The sequence below is a fragment of the Oncorhynchus clarkii genome, chromosome 13 (genome assembly GCF_045791955.1).
Source record: "Oncorhynchus clarkii lewisi isolate Uvic-CL-2024 chromosome 13, UVic_Ocla_1.0, whole genome shotgun sequence".
NCBI classification, from domain to species: Eukaryota; Metazoa; Chordata; class Actinopteri; order Salmoniformes; family Salmonidae; genus Oncorhynchus; species Oncorhynchus clarkii.
In genome coordinates, this window is record NC_092159.1 from 14,303,047 (window position 1) to 14,320,485 (window position 17,439).

Here is a 17,439-nt window from a genome sequence, read left to right on the forward strand (position 1 = left end):
TATAATAACAACAGTCTGGCACACAGCAGGCTACTCTCCCTAGGTCTCTGATATGAGTCAGAAAATATTCCTGCTTACTGTGTGTAATGAATCATGCCATAATTATTCACATTTTAACCTTTGTTTATGTTTTACTCCAACTACCATGGCCCAGAGCCATATGCTCTTCCGAGGCCTACATTCTTAGAGCTGATCTTGTTGTTGGTATTATTCCTCTGTGCCCCCAGGGGGAGCGTTTGAGGTGAAGCAGCACTCGTTCTTCTCTGACCTGGACTGGAACAGTCTACTGAGACAGAAGGCAGAGTTCATACCTCACCTGGAGTCAGAAGAGGACACCAGCTACTTCGACAGTGAGTGCCGTTACCTGTGTATTTAATGCCAATACAGCACACTGGCTGCATTTACACAGGCAGCCCAATTCTGATACTTTGCCCAATTGGCCAAAAACTTATCTGATTGATCAAAATACATATAATTGGAAAAAGATCAGAATTGGGCTCCATGTGTAAAGCAAATGAGTCCTTGATCTTTGATACGGGTTATCTCATGGTAAAACTCAGCCAAGCCAGAGAGTGGTTCTCCCAAAGCGTTGCAGCGACTTTGAAAAGTATAAGCAGAGGAGAGAGAACAACAAGGCTAGGGACGTTCAATTATTTATGAAAACTAAGACTCTCTCTCGCGCTCTCTCTTTCTCGCTCTTTCTCGCCATCTCTCTCTCTCTCTCTGTCTCTCTCTGTTTCCCTCTCTCTTCTTCTGTCCTCCCTCAGCCCGTTCAGATCGTTATCACCACATCAATGCGTACGATGAGGATGACACCAACGATGATGATGAGCCTGTTGAGATCAGACAGTTCTCCTCCTGCTCCCCTCGCTTCAGCAAGGTACACAGACACACACACACACACACACACACACACACTCACACACACACTTATGGTTGGGGAGTAACTGATTACATTACAAAACACTAACAGATTAAAGATACTTTTGACAAACTAGTACTATTACTTCTTGGATTACTTTTAAAGTAGTACGGCTTCCCTTGAGCAAGTTAGAGTTAAGTTCAAGGGCCAGCAACCGATTTCTCACCTTGTCGGCTCTTCGAACCAGTGATCTTTCAGTTACCGGCCAAACACTCTAACCGTTAGGCTACCTCCCACTCTAGGTAACTAGTAACTGTAGCGGATTACATTTAAAAAGGAACCTACCCAACCCTGCACACACACACGTGCCACACACACTCCTCTGGCTGCCCTCGCTTCAGCAAGGTCATTTTCTCTCTTCATCTCCCCTTACTTAACGGTGTCTTCTAGCTATCCCATCTCATTTTTCATCCTGGCTCTCTCTCTCTCTCCCTCACTCTCTCTTTATCCCTCCTCTTTTTGTCCACCTCATAGTTTGAATCCCTATTATCTTGTCATTCTGTCATTACACCATCTTTCCTTCTATATTATCTCTCTCTCTGCTGCCCTCCTTTTGTCCTTCACCTGTCCCTTCCTCCTCCTCTCTGTTCTCCTGTATGGGTGGGGACTAATGAAGGGTCTCTTGTGGGAATGAGTAGGGCTGTGTGTGTATGTGTGTGTGTGAAGGGTCTCTTGTATAAATGGAGAGGGCTAAGGGCTCTATTACAGAAGCAGTACATTGGTGGAGAGACCTGATTAGAGTCTAGAACACTGCCTGCTGGTCTCAAAGCATACACACGGACCCATGTACACAAACACACACACACACACACACACACAGAGAGAGCACTTGGTACGGCAACTGCAAGGCACCTGACCACAAGGTGCTACAGAAATCATGAACTTCCGGCGCCGACAGAGATGGCCGCCTCGCTTCGCGTTCCTAGGAAACTATGCAGTTTTTAGTTTTTTTACGTGTTATTTCTTACATTAGTACCCCAGGTCATCTTAGGTTTCATCACATACAGTCGAGAAGAACTACTGAATATAAGATCAGCGTCAACTCACCATCAGTACGACCAAGAATACGCTTTTCGCGACGCGGATCCTGTGCTCTGCCTTACAAACAGGACAACGGAGTGGATCCCATGCAGCGACCCAAAAAAACGACTCCGAAAAAGAGGGAAACGAGGCGGTCTTCTGGTCAGACTCCGGAGACGGGCACATCGTGCACCATTCCCTAGCATTCTTCTTGCCAATGTCCAGTCTCTTGACAACAAGGTTGATGAAATCCGAGCAAGGGTAGCATTCCAGAGGGACATCAGAGACTGTAACGTTCTTTGCTTCACGGAAACGTGGCTTACTGGAGAGACGCTATCCGAAGCGGTGCAGCCAACAGGTTTCTCCACGCATCGCGCAGACAGGAAAAAACATCTTTCTGGTAAAAAGAGGGGCGGGGGCGTATGCCTTATGACTAACGTGACATGGTGTGATGAAAGAAACATACAGGAACTCAAATCCTTCTGTTCACCTGATTTAGAATTCCTCACAATCAAATGCAGACCGCATTATCTACCAAGAGAATTCTCTTCGATTATAATCACAGCCGTATATATCCCCCCCCAAGCAGACACATCGTTGGCTCTGAATGAACTTTATTTGACTCTTTGCAAACTGGAAACCATTTATCCGGAGGCTGCATTCATTGTAGCTGGGGATTTTAACAAGGCTAATCTGAAAACAAGACTCCCCAAATTTTATCAGCATATCGATTGCGCAACCAGGGGTGGAAAGACCTTGGATCATTGTTACTCTAACTTCCGCGACGCATATAAGGCCCTGCCCCGCCCCCCTTTCAGAAAAGCTGACCACGACTCCATTTTGTTGATCCCTGCCTACAGACAGAAACTAAAACAAGAGGCTCCCACGCTGAGGTCTGTCCAACGCTGGTCCGACCAAGCTGACTCCACACTCCAAGACTGCTTCCATCACGTGGACTGGGACATGTTTCGTATTGCGTCAGACAACAACATTGACGAATACGCTGATTCGGTGTGCGAGTTCATTAGAACGTGCGTTGAAGATGTCGTTCCCATAGCAACGATTCAAACATTCCCTAACCAGAAACCGTGGATTGATGGCAGCATTCGTGTGAAACTGAAAGCGCGAACCACTGCTTTTAATCAGGGCAAGGTGTCTGGTAACATGACCGAATACAAACAGTGCAGCTATTCCCTCCGCAAGGCTATCAAACAAGCTAAGCGTCAGTACAGAGACAAAGTAGAATCTCAATTCAACGGCTCAGACACAAGAGGCATGTGGCAGGGTCTACAGTCAATCACGGACTACAGGAAGAAATCCAGCCCAGTCACGGACCAGGATGTCCTGCTCCCAGGCAGACTAAATAACTTTTTTGCCCGCTTTGAGGACAATACAGTGCCACTGACACGGCCTGCAACGAAAACTTGCGGTCTCTCCTTCACTGCAGCCGAGGTGAGTAAGACATTTAAACGTGTTAACCCTCGCAAGGCTGCAGGCCCAGACGGCATCCCCAGCCGCGCCCTCAGAGCATGCGCAGACCAGCTGGCCGGTGTGTTTACGGACATATTCAATCAATCCCTATACCAGTCTGCTGTTCCCACATGCTTCAAGAGGGCCACCATTGTTCCTGTTCCCAAGAAAGCTAAGGTAACTGAGCTAAACGACTACCGCCCCGTAGCACTCACTTCCGTCATCATGAAGTGCTTTGAGAGACTAGTCAAGGACCATATCACCTCCACCCTACCTGACACCCTAGACCCACTCCAATTTGCTTACCGCCCAAATAGGTCCACAGACGATGCAATCTCAACCACACTGCACACTGCCCTAACCCATCTGGACAAGAGGAATACCTATGTGAGAATGCTGTTCATTGACTACAGCTCGGCATTCAACACCATAGTACCCTCCAAGCTCGTCATCAAGCTCGAGACCCTGGGTCTCGACCCCGCCCTGTGCAACTGGGTACTGGACTTCCTGACGGGCCGCCCCCAGGTGGTGAGGGTAGGCAACAACATCTCCTCCCCGCTGATCCTCAACACTGGGGCCCCACAAGGGTGCGTTCTGAGCCCTCTCCTGTACTCCCTGTTCACCCACGACTGCGTGGCCACGCACGCCTCCAACTCAATCATCAAGTTTGCGGACGACACAACAGTGGTAGGCTTGATTACCAACAACGACGAGACGGCCTACAGGGAGGAGGTGAGGGCCCTCGGAGTGTGGTGTCAGGAAAATAACCTCACACTCAACGTCAACAAAACTAAGGAGATGATTGTGGACTTCAGGAAACAGCAGAGGGAACACCCCCCTATCCACATCGATGGAACAGTAGTGGAGAGGGTAGCAAGTTTTAAGTTCCTCGGCATACACATCACAGACAAACTGAATTGGTCCACTCACACAGACAGCATTGTGAAGAAGGCGCAGCAGCGCCTCTTCAACCTCAGGAGGCTGAAGAAATTCGGCTTGTCACCAAAAGCACTCACAAACTTCTACAGATGCACAATCGAGAGCATCCTGGCGGGCTGTATCACCGCCTGGTACGGCAACTGCTCCGCCCTCAACCGTAAGGCTCTCCAGAGGGTAGTGAGGTCTGCACAACGCATCACCGGGGGCAAACTACCTGCCCTCCAGGACACCTACACCACCCGATGTCACAGGAAGGCCATAAAGATCATCAAGGACATCAACCACCCGAGCCACTGCCTGTTCACCCCGCTATCATCCAGAAGGCGAGGTCAGTACAGGTGCATCAAAGCTGGGACCGAGAGACTGAAAAACAGCTTCTATCTCAAGGCTATCAGACTGTTAAACAGCCACCACTAACATTGAGTGGCTGCTGCCAACACACTGACACTGACTCAACTCCAGCCACTTTAATAATGGGAATTGATGGGAAATGATGTAAATATATCACTAGCCACTTTAAACAATGCTACCTTATATAATGTTACTTACCCTACATTATTCATCTCATAGGCATACGTATATACTGTACTCTATATCATCGACTGTATCCTTATGTAATACATGTATCACTAGCCACTTTAACCATGCCACTTTGTTTACATACTCATCTCATATGTATATACTGTACTCGATACAATCTACTGTATCTGCCTATGCTGCTCTGTACCATCACTCATTCATATATCCTTATGTACATATTCTTTATCCCCTCACACTGTGTACAAGACAGTAGTTTTGGAATTGTTAGTTAGATTACTTGTTGGTTATTACTGCATTGTCGGAACTAGAAGCACAAGCATTTCGCTACACTCGCATTAACATCTGCTAACCATGTGTATGTGACAAATAAAATTTGATTTGATTTGGGTGGTGAGTACTGGGGCCGAGCTCCCTGCCATCCAGGATCTATATAATAGGCGATGTCAGAGGAAGGCCCAATAAATTGTCAGACTCCAGCCACCCAAGTCATAGACTGTTCTCTCTGCCACCGCACAAGCGGTACCGAGGCACCAAGTCAGGAACCAACAGGACCCTGAACAGCTTCTACCCCCAAGCCATAAGACTGCTAAACAAGCCTGCTAAATAGCTCATCAAATGGCTACCCGGACTACCTGCATTGACCATCTCTTGCACTGACTCTATGCACACACACTGGACTCTACACACAGACTCACAGATATTTACACCAGTGGCAGTCGGTGCAATTTAAGATGAGGCATGGCCTTATTTATTTTTACAGCATATTGGATGACTGTCCTTCATATTCCATTCAACCAGCTCAATGTAACATCGATAGGTTTAGGCTACTACATGATACATTTTCTCTATACCTATCATGAGGTTGCTACAACCTAGCCTATGAATGAAAGTTTACAACGTAGGTGCACAGGTCGAGAGAAAAATGTGAATAGTCAAGTTGACAGACAGACACTTTCAATACCGCCTTGCTCACTCTTGCCTGCATCTAGCTTATTTAGAGTGTAATCGTTAGTCCAACAGTTGCAAACGAGAGTTTCTATTGGGCAAATAAAGGTATGTTTATTCCCGTTTCGTTCTGTTTTTCAACAGAATCGGCAGAATTAATACACCCCTGATCACACGCAAACACAGTTCACTTTCATAGCAGCCACATACAAACAGCATGATCACTTTGCTCGTTAATTCCTTCTAGCAACTACGCGCTCTCCTCCTCTCAGCTTTTCCCTTCGCTTGTGGACAACAGTGCATAACACATCAGCTGTCTGTGATCAGGTGAAAAACCTTTCAAGCCAAACCTTAATATCATAACCGCTAACTGCTACACACAGCCTACATCATTGTCACCATATTAGCTAACATCATAGTCAACATAGCTACTAGAACTAACGCGTTAATATAAACCTGCTACAATCATACAGCACAGTGTATAGTCAGCAAGCATTTAGCAGTTACACCAGTGGGCCCTGGTGGCAATAAATTCATATAACAAAAAGCTTACCTTCCAGTGTTCCAGTGTTGGCTAGCCATAGCCAGCAAGCTAACATAGCATCCCTTTCTGTTTGAGCCAGGTTTTTGAGTAGGTTAAACTATCTTGCTGTTGAACTATTGTCTTTCTCTCTCTTTGAGTCAACTACTCACCACATTTTATGCACCAAAGTGCTAGATAGCTGTAGCTTCTGCTTTCAGTACTAGATTCGTTCTCTGATCCTCTGATTGGGTGGACACCATGTCAGTTCATGCTGCAAGAACTCTGATAGGTTGTAGGATATCCTCCGTAAGTTGTCATAATTACTGTGTAAGTCTATGGAAGGGGGTGAGAACCATGAGCCTTCTAGGTTTTGTATTGAAGTCAATGTACCCAGAGGAGGACGGAAACTAGCTGTCCTCCGGCTACATCATGGTGCTATCCTAAGAGTGCTGTTGAGGCTACTGTAGAACTTTATTGCAGAACAGTGTATTTTAATCAATTATTTTGTGACGTAAATATATATTTAGTATAACTTTATCTAAAAGGGATAACTTTTTAAATGTTTCACTATTTTAATTTTTCAGAAATTCACTGAGGAGGATGGTCCTCCCCCTCCTCTGCGGAGCCTCCACTGACTTAAACTGACACCCCACCACACACATACACACACACTACTACATACACCCACACACTCATAAGATGCACACACATGCATTCTGACGCCACACACACACGTTTACACACGTATGTGCACGCACGCACACACACACACACACACACACACACACACACACACACACACACACAGCAGACTCTCACACACACACACACACTCACCACATATGCTGCTGCTACAGTCTATTATCTATCCTGTTGTCTAGTCACTTTACCCCTCCCTATATGAACATAGCTACCTCAGTTACCTTGTATTCCTGCACATCGACTCGCTGCTGCTACTCCCTGTATATAGACATGTTATTTTGACTCATTATTGTTATTCGTTATTCACTGTGTATTTATTACTCATGTCACTATTTACATTTGTTATATTATTTTGTATCTTTACCTTGAACTGCATTGTTGGAAAAAGACCCGTAAGTAAGCATTTCCCTGTTAGTCTACAACTGTAGTAAAATGTGATTTGATTTATTCCAGTAGTTTAGATTTAGAAGCCAATGTACATATCACAGTACAGCTCATGTTATGGCCACTGCGTCAGTTACCATGGTGCTGAATACTCTTTAGCCTTGTTTTAAAGCACTGTTCTTGTTGTTAAGCTGGTCTCCCACACACACCAGCATACTCACAACTCATTTACGAGACCTTGCCGTGTGTGTGTGCGAGTGTCTGTGTGCGTGTTGTACGTATTAGCTGAAGCACCCACCTACTTTGTATTACATGTAAAGTAGTTGACTCTAGCCTATCCTTATTTAAATGCAGTTGTTGTAAGTTAATTAGCTCCGTAATCTTTCTATCTACAGTATGTAACTGACTATCATGTTCTATGTTTGGCTTAAGGCTAAGGGTAGTGATGATGAGTGTTTTAACCAACTTCCTTCCTTTCTTTATGTTCAGGCCATGTATTCATAAAGTGTTTCAGAGTAGGATCAGCAGTGTGGCTCAGATTTGGACTCTCTCCATGGCCCCTCTGCAGGTGTACAGCAGCATGGAGCACCTGTCCCAGTTGGAGCAGAAGGCCCCCTCAGTGACTCGACGGGAACACAAGGGCTCCCGGGAGGACAACAGGGGGAAGAGAGAGAGTCTGGGAAGCTTCCCTATCAGGGACAAGAGCTGGAGAACCGGTTCACCTGAGATGTGAGTTTGGTGGGTTGAGAGAGAGAGAGAGATGGGGGGGATTTCATGTCTGAGTTTCATATACAGGTTGGTTTATAGAATTGAGATCCACTGTCTATAATTGACTCTAGTGCGTGTGATTGTGTGAACTCTCATGCTGAGCTCCTGTATTGGGGAAGTGTCAGAACCTAAGGCGGTGGTAGCAGCCATTAAATCATCCAAACAGAGAGATGTTAACACTAACTTTAAGGGGGTATACATAGGCATTCATGAAATGTATACAAGTCATGACACCTTTATACCAACATTCACAACACATTGATTCAACATCAGTTTAAATACGTTTTCAAAATAAAAGTCCCTTAGCATTGGGAATAATAGCCTCTTCTCTTCTCCTGGCCCCTCAAAGGAAGCGTCTGTCCGGTTCTGAGTCCCTCTACATGGACGGTGACTCCAGCCCTCCCCTCGGGGCCCGGCGCCGTTTCTCCGCCCTCATGGACACGCATCGCTTCGCCTCACAGCAGGAGGACAACCCAGACCCCCTGACACGCCAGCCCCCTGTCAAGGCCAGGGGGACTTCACTGGAGGTGGCCTCCGTTCCCTCCACACCCCCCTCCACCCCCAGCACCACCCCTGACCCAAAGGAGGAACATGTAGGAGGTGAGAGAGAGAGAGAGAGAGAGAGAGAGAGAGAGAGAGAGAGAGAGAGAGAGAGAGAGAGAGAGAGAGAGAGAGAGAGAGAGAGAGAGAGAGAGAGAGATTACGGGGTGGTAGAGGTTTGTTTCACTTATATTGTCACCGGACAAACTGGTGATTTTATCAGGTGAGGTGACAATTGAAAAGTCAGTAGAAAGTGATGATGTGAATAGATTGTAAGTAAGCCAAGAGAGGACATTAGCTAAGCTCCATCAATATACTTGAGACTGGAGAGTAATATTTTTTTCCGCCAACAGAGAAACCACCAAGCCCAGGCGAGACTCTGGGAGCCAAGCCCACCCCCTCCACTACTCTTGGACCTACATCAGCCAATAGGGAGCTGGGGGCAGGACCTGTGTATGACCCCCTGGGCCCCCGGGCAACGAATGACCTGGTCCTCCGCAGGGCGAGACACCAGCAGATGTCTGGAGACACAGAGGAGAAGAGGAACTCACGGCCTGGCAACAAGGTTATCAAGTCAGCCTCGGCCACAGCCCTATCTGTCATCATACCTGCAGGTAACTATGCTGAATTGTTATGTGTTGTTTCTGGCTTGAGTAGCTTTATATGTATTTTAATAATCAAATACATTTAATCAGGCAGTCAATTAATCGCCTCCTGCCACTAGAGGGTGCTGTGAGCTGGGATGTTACTCTAATGCTGAGTTTACACAGCATGCTTCAAACCACATGATGAAATAGTACACTGTAATATGTGTATCTCTATGCCTAAAACCTTTCTTACTCTTTTTCTTACCAACAATCACTATTCCATTCTCTCCAAATTTGTCATTCCTTCATCTTTCCCCATTCCCATTACTCCTCTCCCTAACATTCTCCCCCCCACCACAGTAGACCAGTACGTCCACAGTCACAGCTCCCCCTTGGCCAGCCCCATGTCCCCCCGCTCCCTGTCCTCCAACCCCTCCTCCCGGGACACGTCACCCAGCCGTGACTACTGTCCGGCCCCCGCCGTCAGCGTGCTGCGCTCTCCCATCACTATCCACCGCTCAGGGAAGAAGTACGGATTTACCCTCAGGGCGATACGGGTCTACATGGGAGATACGGATGTTTACAGTGTCCATCACATCATCTGGGTGAGGAGAGGGGGAGGATAAGGGGGAGGGGTGGATTCATTAATTAATTAACTTGAAAGGTATACACCCTCCTATTTATTGTCTATTTATTGACAATGTATCCTCATCCTATGGCAGCACGTGGAGGATGGAGGCCCCGCACAGGAAGCAGGACTGTGTGCTGGTGACCTCATCACCCATGTGAATGGGGAGTCTGTCCACGGATTGGTCCACACGGAAGTGGTGGAACTCATTCTAAAGGTATGATGGAAGAAGAGACTGAGTTCTACAATAGACTTTGTTGATATGTGTAGGTTTGCGTAACATCCATGCTCATTGTTGGTCTCTTAAGCTATAAGTAAGGGTGTTATTCGTCAATGTAGATGTGAAGGAGGTCGTTCTGTGACCATGCTCATGTGATGAGTAACTTGCCTGCATACAAGTAATGGCTCCCTGAGCTTGTGCCCAGGCTTTAGCTCAGCAGGCTAACCTAGACTTGTGGCATGCAGAAAACCTGTGATCAAACCCCAGGCAGTCACATAGACATGGCTCATCATCATTCTGTGTGCCCCTGCAGAGTGGCAACAAGGTGACAGTGACCACCACACCGTTTGAGAACACCTCCATCAAGGTGGGTCCGGCACGCAAGTCCAACTACAAGTGCAAGATGGCCCGACGCAATAAGAGGCCCATCGGCAAAGAGGGACAAGAGAGGTACTGTAGTATGGCACTCTCATTTACAGTAGCTGTTATCATGTATGCTGTAACATGGACAAGAACAGTTCCATGTATTTATTCAGCATTCTGCTAATACGTTTCAGTATCTCTCCATGTTATACATTGCAAAACTTTTTTTTTAATGAAAACTATTCTCTACTACCCTCTCCTACTCCATCCCCTATCCCTCTGTCCCCCTCCTCCCTCTCTACTCCCTACAGTAAGAAGCATAGCTCCCTGTTCAGGAAGATCACTAAACAGTCTAACCTGCTCCACACCAGCCGCAGCCTGTCCTCTCTGAACCGCTCTCTGTCGTCCAGTGACAGTCTACCAGGTTCTCCCTCCCACAACCTGTCAGCCCGTTCCCCTACACAGCAGGGATACAGGTCCACACCTGAGTCCTCCTACCTGGGTGAGTAACAGACCTGAGGGGTACACTACAAAGCAGCATCAATGAGTTAGCCAGCTAACTTGCCTAACTATTCTAAAATAAAAAAAATTGAAAGATAAGCTTGAAATGTACGTGGTCTAATTGACTCAAACACATATCTAAGTTTAGCTTTCTTAATGAACTAGAAAATCAATAGTTATTTCTGGTTGTTTATGGAAGTTAGCTGGCTAACTCATTGATCCCACTTTGTAGTATACTCCTCAGGGTTCCGAATTGTATTTGTTTTCTTTGAAGTAAATAGAGTGTTTGAGATTGTCAGATGAGTGTCAGATGGTCAGGGTTTGGGAACCAGTTTTGGTTCCATTGCACCAGGCAAGCTGAATCAAACATTGTAATCCCAGTTGTGGCTGAACTGATTATTAATCTGTAGCTGAAGAATCTTTTTTTCCCTCTTCCTCTCTCACCTTTCTCTTTTCTGTCTATCTTCTCTCTTATTGTCTCTCTTTCTCTACCCCTCTCTCTATCTTCACTGTAACCTCTCTCTTGTCTTTCTCTTTCCTCTCCCCCAGGTGTGTCCTCTCAGAGCAGCTCTCCTGCCTCCAGCACCCCCAACTCCCCTGCCGCCTCCCAGCACATGCGCCCCAGCTCCCTGCACGGCCTCTCCCCCAAGCTCCACCGCCAGTACCGCTCGGCCCGCTGCAAGTCCGCCGGCAACATCCCCCTCTCCCCCTTAGCCCACACACCATCCCCCACCCAGTCCTCCCCTCCCCCACTCCCGGGCCACACCATCGGTAGCTCCAACACCACCCAGACCTTCCCTGCCGGGGCAAAGCTCCACTCATCACCACCCGTGGTCCGCCCCAGGCCCAAGTCCGCCGAGCCGCCCCGTTCCCCACTCCTCAAGAGGGTCCAGTCGGCAGAGAAGCTCACCTCGCCGCTGTCTCATTCCCAGTCGTCGAGTGGTGGGGTGGGAGGACCTCTGAGGAAACACAGCCTGGAGGTATTGTGAATGTGGCGGTCTGAGATGTGTATTAGAGGTGTGACACATGGGTAACGTGTGCTATGGGTGTATTGTGAATGTGTCCAGTTTGTAATGTACAGTATAGTGTTGATTTAGTGTTTTCATCTCGTTTATTAGTTTAAGTATACATGGGGAAGACATTTAAATACAGTTAAAACAACACATTGGGAATTAAAAGAACTTGAGTCTTTTTTAGTAGACCTACTGTATACAGCATCACTATGTGTCTAAGACAATTTCCCCCTAAATAAAACTTTATCCTATCCTATCCTAGGTCCAGCACTCTGACTTGTACCGCAAGGACCAGTTCCACTGTTGCGAGCTGGGGCTCCAGAGTTTGTTGGAGACGGAAGGGGAGAATCTACCACCTCTGAACCCCCCACTGCTGCCCTCCGCCCCAGGCTCCCAGGGTTCATCTACAGGGGCAACTACCACGACACCAGAGACGGGGGTGCTCAAGCCGATGAGGAAGTTAGGGAGGCAAGAGTCGCCGCTGAGTAGGGATACACTGCTGGCTGGGAGGGAGAGGGAAAGAGAGAGAGAGAGGAAGAGAGAGAGAGAAAGATCGAGGGAGAGGGTGGGAGAGATCATTATGGCTTATAGCAACAGGACAACAACCGTCCCAGAGAGGTCACCTAACCGAGGAGGAGGAGCCACAACAGATAATCACCAATCATTAGTTAGAAAACCCTCAACCAGTGAGCATACCTTTAGCCCTCAGAGTAGCCCCACCTACAGAGCCCAATCCAGCCAATCACCAAATCTGGATTCCATCAAAACTACAAGTCCCAAAACTACAAGTCCCATTACTCCCACTGGGTCACCAGGTATCTTTAGGGGCCATCCAGAAGGAGCAGAGAAGAGCCAGCGTCAGACAAACATGTCTATCAAGCAACAGAGCCTCCGAACGGCCGTGAGTACAAGCCCTCTCAGCCAAGACTCCCAGGAGAATTACGGAGAGGACAGAACGGAACCAAAGCTAAATGGAGACACCAAGGTGTGTCCTCCTCCCAGGCCCAGCATGCCCTGTGGGGGCCCTCTAGGGAGAGGCACTAGTCCAGACAGAGGCATGGGTATGAGTGGATCATCAATAACGTCAGGGTCTACAAGTATGTTCAAAGCTAGTAGTAAACCATCAGGAATAGTAGGAGAGAGCCTGAGAAAGAATGGAGCCGTGAACAATGGCTCTCCAAGAACTTCAGAACTGGGGTTGAGAAGCCCCAAAAGCCCCAAACCTCCAGCCAGGGCCCTGGCTCCAGCTGTCCCACCCCACGGACAACCCCTCTCCCTGGGCAAGGTGAGGCAGGGCCTGGGGCCTGTCAACTGCTACCGAGGGACCCTGGACTGGGAGGATAAATGTCGGCTGGAGGTAGTGGAAGAACACTCTCCATCCCCTTCCCCCTCCCCCACAGGCGTCACCCCCTCGCTCTGCGCACCCTCCTTCTGTCCAGGCAGGTCCAGGCCTGTTTCCCCCGGCGACAAGACCAGCTTTGTCACCCAGCTGACCAGTGCCGCTAAATTAGTCCTGGGGCCTATAAAGGGGTCAATGGTGTCCCAGTCCCAGGAGGGGCCCAAGGGGAAGGAGCTGAAAGACATGCCCAAGCCGGGTGAGGAGAAGCAAGGTGCCTCGGCAGGAAAGTCTGAGGCTTCGTCCGGACTCGGAGTCCGGATGGTTGGCGGTGGCACCACAGTGGCCCAAAGTCCAGCTAACTCTGTTCCTCAGTCTGATAAGGCGAACACAGGTAGCCACCCCCCCAAATTGTAACCCTTCTATCTGAAAGGAGTTTAGAGAGGAGGGCATTGAGAAATGAGATGCCTTTTCAGATTTCTAGAACAATTCCACAATGTCAAGCACTTAAGACGACATTCCAGTTCTAGAAAAGCATATCAACATGGTATTGACTTATTTGTAACCATGAGTGAGCAGAACTATTGTAAAGCTGCTGTTACGGCCATTTTCTATTATACAGTTAGTATATATTAAGACAACGCTCCACTTTATGGACTATTAGATATCTATAACAGATCTGTATGTATGTATGTATGTGAAATGAATGCATGTCATGTGGTACATTTTGTGTGTTTCTAGAATAAAAAGGAGTGAAAAGTGCTTTACTGATCAAAACATGCTGAATACTGTGAAACACCAAATCCAGTTACTTACTCGTTTTTTCTATCTCGACTAAACGACCAATCACTTCTGTTTCTATAATTCACTCAAATAAACATAATCACAAGCAGAGGGTATGCTGGGGCACAATCTAGTCATTACAACCTTGACAGCAACAACAACAAAACACAAAATCCAATCGGCCACTGTAGATTTGTCTTCGGAAAGTAAATGACAAAATTACTACTGTAAAAGACAATGACGCAGCCACTAGATTTTATCTTTAGAAAGACTCTCGACTGAGCCACACAGGACCAATGACTACTGTAGTTTTCTGTTACTACTGTAAGGCCGCCCATGACAAAGAATTATGGTCCAACACTACACTCACTGAAGTCCTCAGTTGATTAGCATAGCCAGATTAGCATAGCATGCTGTCAGTGAATGTCTGTAAGTGAAGGATGAAGTGAAACAACCTTGAGTTAGTTCTGGGTGAATCTTGAAGGCTATGGCACATTTGTGTGCCATGGATTGCGTCCGAAATGGCATCCTATTCCCTATAAAGTGGACTACTTTTGATCAGAGCCCCTGTGGTAGTGCACTATATAGGGAATAGGGTGCATTTGGTGCCTTGGTAAAGAAGAGTAAAGCTCCTCTGACAGTTCTGAAGCTCAGAGCGCTTATCTCTACAGAACAGGACTACTACTGCAGCCCACACACACACACACACACACACTGGTGTAAGCGGAGTTGATATTCATGGATTTAAATCCCATACCCCTGTGGTGGATGATTTGGGCTGTGTGCGTGTGTGCGTGCCCCAATGTGTGTGTGTCAGTTCAGGGATGGGTTCAGTAAGCCAGAAACTAAATAGAAATTAACAGAATCCAAACTTGAATAACATTGATAAACTAGAATAATTGTATTTTGTTGTGAATAAAATGATCTGTTACTTGATCCTGACTGCACAGCTACGGTAAGGAGATTACTGTAAATATCTGTAAAGACTATGGCTCTACTATTCGTACGTTCTAATTGTCACTCATCATGTTTTGTTTTGAACCAAAAAGGTGAAGAAGAAAAAGCAGGTGTAAATGGATGTAGCATATTTAATAGATGTAAAATGCATATTAAGGGCTTTATGGATGGATAAGGTTTTTCATTCTTTGATGTCAAATGTTCACTTGCTGTTGCTGTTATCGTTTATCCATCTGTTTTTCTATTAACCTTATTTTCATATTGGATTCCTTCCTAATTCTGGTGTCAGGTATCTGAGAGTTTAACTGTCTGTTTTTAGCCTGGGTGCCAGTCTGTTTCTTGCCAACTCTGTATGGAATTGTCATGTCAAACAATGGCAATGGAGTAGGCAAAATCACAAACAGATCTGGGACCAGGCTAGTCTGTGTTGTGAAATAATAATATGACTATGTTTCACTCACCACAGTTGGATTCACTGTAAGTTGAGCACTACAACTGTATGTGTGTTATGATAATACACTGTGCATTATTTCAATGGTGAAATTATGATGATCTCTCTCTCTCTCTCTCTCTCTCTCTCTCTCTCTCTCTCTCTCTCTCTCTCTCTCATGTATCTTCTCTATCAAACATGTAACACCCATAATCTTTATGCGAATGATTGGCAAATGTTTGTTAGTGGGTGAAGAATATCAGATGTTGGAATTAGTCTGGTAGAATATGCAAGCTTTTATGTACTACATTACTTGGCTACTTTTCAGACGACTTTCTGACTGCAGCCTATAACTTGGATCATACCGCCCCCTTATGGTGTGTGTATATATACAGTACCAGTCAAATGTTTGGACACCTACACGTTCCAGGGTTTTTCTTTATTTTTACTATTTACTACATTGTAGAATAATAGTGAAGACATCAAAACGATGAAATAACACATATGGAATCATGTAGTAACCAAAAAAGTGTTAAATAAGTCCAAATATATTTTATATTTGAGATTCTTCAAAGTAACCACCTTGATGACAGCTTTGCACTCTCTTGGTATTCTCTCAACCAGCATCATGAGGTAGTCACCTGGAATGCATATGAATTAAGAGGTGTGCCTTGTTAAAAGTTAATTTGTGGAATTTCTTTCCTTCTTAATGCGTTTGAGCCAATCAGTTGTGTTGTGACAAGGTAGGGGTGGTATACAGAAGATAGCCCTATTTGGTAAAAGACCACTTACATATTATGGCAAGAACAGATCAAATAAGCAAAGAGAAATGACAGTCCAACATTACTTTAAGACATGAAGGTCAGTCAATCCTAAAAATGTCAAGAACTTTGACAGTTTCTTCAAGTGCAGTCGCAAAAACCATCAAGCGCTATGATAAAACTGGCTCTCGTGAGGACTGCCATAGGAAAGGAAGACCCAGAGTTGCCTCTGCTGCAGAGAATAAGTTCATTAGAGTTAACTGCATCTCAGAAATTGCTTCTCAACATCAACTGTTCAGAAGAGACTGTGAATCAGGCCTTCATGGTCGAATTCCTGCAAAGAAACCACTACCAAAATACATCAATAAGAAGAAGAGACTTGCTTGGGCTAGGAAACACGGGCAGTGGACATTAGACCGGTGGAAATATGTCCATTGGTGTGATGAGTCCAAATTTGGGATTTTTTGGTTCCAACCGCCGTGTCTTTGTGAGATGCAGAGTAGGCGAATGGAGGATCAACGCATGTGTGGTTCCCACCATGGAGGAGGAGGTGTGATGGTGTGGGGGTGCTTTGCTGGTGACACTGTCAATGATTTCTTTAGAATTCAAGGCACATGTAACCAGCATGGCTACCACAGCATTTTGTAGCGATACGCCATCTAATCTGGTTTGCACTTAGTGGGATTATCATTTGTTTTTCAACAGAACAATGACCCAACACACCTACAGGCTGTATAAGGGCTATTTGACCTGGCCTCCACAATCACCCTACCTCAACCTGGCCTCCACAATCACTCTACCACAATCACCCTACCTCAACCCAATTAAGATGGTTTGAAATTAGTTGGACCGCAGAGTAAAGGAAAATCAGCCAACAAGTGCTCAGCATATGTGGGAACTCCTTCAAGACTGTTGGAAAAGCATTCCAGGTGAAGCTGGTTGAGAGAATCAAGGCAAAGGGTGGCTACTTTGAAGAATCTTAAATATTAAATATATTTTGATTTGTTTAATAATTTTTTGGTTACTACATGATTCCATATGTGTTATTTCATAGTTTTGATGTCTCCACTATTATTCTATAGTGTATAAAATAGTAAAAGAAAGAAA

The 17,439-nt window shown here is 46.1% G+C and overlaps 1 protein-coding gene across 1 annotated transcript in view; it reads left to right on the forward strand.

Moving 5' to 3' along the window:
• LOC139423498 (microtubule-associated serine/threonine-protein kinase 1-like) overlaps positions 1-15,993 on the forward strand; it is a 46,754-nt gene extending 30,761 nt beyond the window's left edge. The window contains exons 17-27 of the mRNA XM_071175108.1: positions 228-350; positions 768-880; positions 8,014-8,174; positions 8,563-8,813; positions 9,107-9,367; positions 9,701-9,945; positions 10,063-10,185; positions 10,502-10,638; positions 10,863-11,053; positions 11,602-12,032; positions 12,328-15,993. Coding sequence (XP_071031209.1) covers positions 228-350; positions 768-880; positions 8,014-8,174; positions 8,563-8,813; positions 9,107-9,367; positions 9,701-9,945; positions 10,063-10,185; positions 10,502-10,638; positions 10,863-11,053; positions 11,602-12,032; positions 12,328-13,818 — 3,527 coding nt within the window. The 3' untranslated portion in view covers positions 13,819-15,993. The remainder of the gene's footprint in view (positions 1-227; positions 351-767; positions 881-8,013; positions 8,175-8,562; positions 8,814-9,106; positions 9,368-9,700; positions 9,946-10,062; positions 10,186-10,501; positions 10,639-10,862; positions 11,054-11,601; positions 12,033-12,327) is intronic.
• Positions 15,994-17,439: the final 1,446 nt, after the last annotated feature.